Source organism: Urocampus carinirostris, chromosome 5 (genome assembly GCF_059441175.1).
Source record: "Urocampus carinirostris isolate Australia breed hairy pipefish chromosome 5, RoL_Ucar_1.0, whole genome shotgun sequence".
Lineage (NCBI taxonomy): Eukaryota > Metazoa > Chordata > Actinopteri > Syngnathiformes > Syngnathidae > Urocampus > Urocampus carinirostris.
Genome location: NC_142353.1, coordinates 13,227,501 through 13,231,613, shown reverse-complemented (window position 1 = coordinate 13,231,613; position 4,113 = coordinate 13,227,501). Strand labels below are relative to the sequence as shown.

The 4,113-nt window shown below is 40.9% G+C and overlaps 1 protein-coding gene across 1 annotated transcript in view; it reads left to right on the top strand.

Moving 5' to 3' along the window:
• Positions 1–798: 798 nt before the first annotated feature.
• Positions 799–4,113, top strand: part of selenom (selenoprotein M) — a 9,058-nt gene continuing 5,743 nt past the window's right edge. Inside the window, exon 1 of the mRNA XM_088335808.1 lies at positions 799–1,017. Within this exon, the coding sequence (XP_088191934.1) occupies positions 922–1,017 (96 nt within the window). The 5' untranslated portion in view covers positions 799–921. The remainder of the gene's footprint in view (positions 1,018–4,113) is intronic.

Genomic DNA, 4,113 nt, shown 5'->3' with positions numbered 1-4,113 from the left:
CAATTTGATATGATATTTTTTCAAAATATTTAAAGTGACATTGTGTATTATTTAGACCTTCCTAGTGGTAAAAAACTTCATTCATTCAAAAAAAACAATATTGATGGTAAATGGTCTGCATTTATGTAGCGCTTTTCAAGTCAATGAAGACCTCCCAAAGCGCTTCACACTTACTCATTCACACACACACTCACACACCGATAGCGGCCATGCAGCCATGCAAGGCGCCGACCTACTTATTAGGGGCATTCAGTGTCTTGCCAAAGGACACTTCGACATATAACATGGAGGAGCCAAGATCTAAACAATAAGGAAAAATACATGAACTATGATGTAAATGTGCATTTTTTTAAGTATTGGAGTTGGTTCGTTATATGTTTTATCCATATTAACACACGTTTCCATTAAAAAATATCATAGAGCAGAGGTGTCAAACTCATTTTAACTCGGGAGCCATACGATAGAAAAAAACATTCTCTCAGGGACTGGACTAGTAGATTAGAGGGATAGAAAAAGAGAGAAAGAAATAAGAGAAAGAGAGAGAGAGAGGTAGAGAAAGAAATACAAGTACAGCGTTTGTGAGAGGCACCTGGCTTTGGCGACATCAAGTGGACATATTTCAACCTGCAGCTCGTTTTTCTCTTGCGCTTCCATCACAGCGTTGTCTCGCGGGCCGGATTGAATGCCTTAGCAGGCCTGATCCGGCCCGCAGGCCGCCAGTTCGACATCTCTGTCATAGAGGTATATAAGATCCCCTTTTTCCGACCGCGCCCCCCTTTTTCCCGAGGAAAATATTTGACGTGGCGCGCGAACCGGATGTGACGTCACCAAACAGGATTCTTGTTTCACTACCATGATCATCTTCACATCGTTTTCAGGTGCGTGCAGGAACTGACGTGACGCCGGTTCTGAATCGGAACAATGTGGTTGCCGCTTCTCTTCAGTTTGCTTTCCTACGCTTCTGCCTATGAGGTGGACGTCAACAAGTTGGACGGCTTGGCTAGAGCCAGGGTCGAGGTATGTCCACGTCCGTGCAAAAGATGCGGAAATGTACATTACATTTAAGGTTCCGAACACAATTTGACTCCATTTTTAAAGTAGCCACTGCGTTAGTAATGGACTATGGTACGTTCCGATATACGTAACCTTACCTGCCAATTGCTCCCCTTATTGATGAATGCAATTTTTTTGTATTAAGCGATGATAAACCTTCCTTACAAACGCAACGTGGCACCTATTTATTCACAGCAAGACGGGCTACGTATTACAGGAGTCCCAAACTCAATTGACTTGTGGGGCCGTCGAAGCTAGAGTCTAGGTGAGGTTTGGCCAAATCCGGTCTTCCACCAAAAATGGTCAGATTAAAGAATTCCACAGTTCTAATATATATATATATATATATAAATTTTTTTATAGCCAAAAAAAGGCATTAACAATAACAGTGGAAATAAATCTATTAGTCAAAAATGCACTTAAAGGGACCGTGTGTATTACTCGGCAGTTCAAGTCATACATAAAAAACGACAAGCAAAAAGACAAACCATTATATATGAATGCATTTTAATTTAAATACTCGTTGGTCGAGACATTTCCATTCATTTTACCTTATATGATCCTCACCAAGAGGAACACGAAATAATTGTTCCCCAGAAATAACTGTTTTCCCTTTTTTATTTTATTTCCTTAGTTTTCATGTTTTTCCCTTTCTTTTTTTCTTTTGTCTTTTTTCCTCCTCTTGTTTTTCACCTTTTTGCTTTCTTTCACTTTTTTTTCTCCGTTTTCTTTGTCTCCTTCTCTTCCCCCCCATCATTTCCTCCCTTCCTTTACTTCATTTTTACTTCTAGCAGTTTGATTTTTCTTCCTTTTACTTTTTTGCAAAAGACTGGGCCCAAAAATTATTGACAAATGGCGCTCGATGCTCACTTTGAGTCTACGTAGTTTGTTTTCTTCCTTGAGATTTTTTTTTGGGTTTTAGTTCTTAATTTTCCTCATGTCAAGGTTTTGAGTTTTGCCTTGACCTCATAGGTTTTAGATCCGGGGATTGTGTAATAACATTCTGTAGTTTGCAATAGTCTGTGGTCTGTGCAGCCCTTTGAGACTCCTTGAGATTAAGGGCGTCACAAATAAACATGACCTCTTGTTTTCGGTTGCACGAAAGAATACAGCGACATTTAGTGGCCAATTAATACACACACCCTTTAAGTTTCACATCATGGCGGGGACCTCAAATTAGAATCCTATGGTCCGTAATTCCCCCTTGGCTGCGAGTTCAAGAAACTGAATGTAGGATTAAAAACAAAGATACTTCCTTTAAACAAGTTCATTTTATTTAACAAATGTTTGATTGGGGGCAGCGCAGTGGTTAGCGCGTGTGCGGCACAGTTCATGTCTTGGGAACCGCCTGTGTACTGGTAGCGTGTACTGTACACAAATCCAGCTACCGGACTTCCTGTGTGGAGTTTGTATGTTCTCCCCGTGCTTGCGTGGGTCTCCTCCGGGCACTTCGGTTTCCCCCCACGTTCCAAAAACATGCATTTCAGGTGAATTGGCCGGTCCAAATTGTCCCTAGGTGTGAATGAGCGAGCGAGTTGTCTGTCCCTGTGTGCCCTGTGATTGGCTGGCAACCAGTTCCGGGTGTCCCCTGCCCACTGTCCGATGATTGCTGGGATGGGCTCCAGCACCCCCGCGACCCTACTGAGGATAAGCGGTGCAGCTAATGAGATGAAATGTTTGATTGAGAAAAACTCTTGCTAGTTGTGCGACAATATTAGCAATGTATGTAGACATCATCTGCTTCAAGGGAGTGAGAGGATTTGCAGTAGGGACAAAATTGGCAAAACGAGATCGGTGTAACAAACAAGTTTTAAAAAGATATATATATTACACTGGTACCTCTACTTGCGAATTGAATTTGTCCTGGGAGTAGCTTTGTAACCTAAAACATTAGTAAGTAGAGACGCCTTTTGAATGTAAATGCACTAATCGGTTCCAAGCCCTGCAAAAGTACAGTCGTTTTTAATAAATCATAAAACGGTATCAGAACTGGAAACAAAATACATATTAAAATAAGATTACCGCACAATAAACATAAAATGAGAGGTATATAATGTACAAAACAAAACAAAAACAAAGATTAAAGGAAATAATGTAAATATCAATTAACGTTTTGACTGGCCTCTTTGTTTACTGCTTCTCAGCAATGTACTTTGCCCCGTGTTCCTTGAAAAACTGATCCAATGACTTAGAAATCCTTCGGAAATGCGCAAGGCAGACATCCTAATAAGCGATACCTTGACCTGTCAACACTTATCTGGGTCATTCATTTTCACAAGTTCTGACTGAGACTTAATGACATTTTGCCAAATTGTCTCTAATTTGGGCTGATGGAATGATGGCTGCACCCTCCTTAAAGTCCCTGAAGTACTCCCACACGGCAGTGTGTTTTTGTCTCTTGCTTTGTTTCGATGGCCAGAAATGGTCTCTTCCTCTTTTCTCCTTGTCCACTTTTCTGCATGTTTTTTTGCAGTCTTTGTGAATGATAGCTCTTGTGGTGGTACCTACAGTAAGATGTTTATAGAGTGGGAAGGGGACACGAAGAGCATGCCGGGATTCACGCATACGCACCAGATTGCTAGGTAGAACCCTGGTTGCGGCGAATGGTAGCGTGTACTGTACTCTAATTTTAATTTTGTGTCCTGAAACACCTTTGTAACTAAAGGCAATATTTTTCCGTTCAGGTACTTTGTAACCTAAAGCTTTTGTAGTTAGAAGTACCACTGTACATATATCATACTTATTAAGTCTCCCGATTCTGTCGGGAGTGTCCCGATTTAAATGCTTGATTCCAGTCTCCCGCCACCAGATTATTTTTTTTCCGATTTCCAGATGGCCTCCTGAAAAAAAAAAATGATGGCACTTTAAGGACTTTGTAGAAATTACAGGCTCAATCTTCCATATTTTGCACTTGGAGTGTATATTTTCTACGGTGTTTATCTTCTGTTTGTTTATGCATACATTGAGTTAGCGGTTTGTTGATACGGGCTAGCTTGCCTAAACGCAACTGCTACGTTCAAGTCGTGAGGTCACATTGTTGCACATGTGATTTCGAAAGCA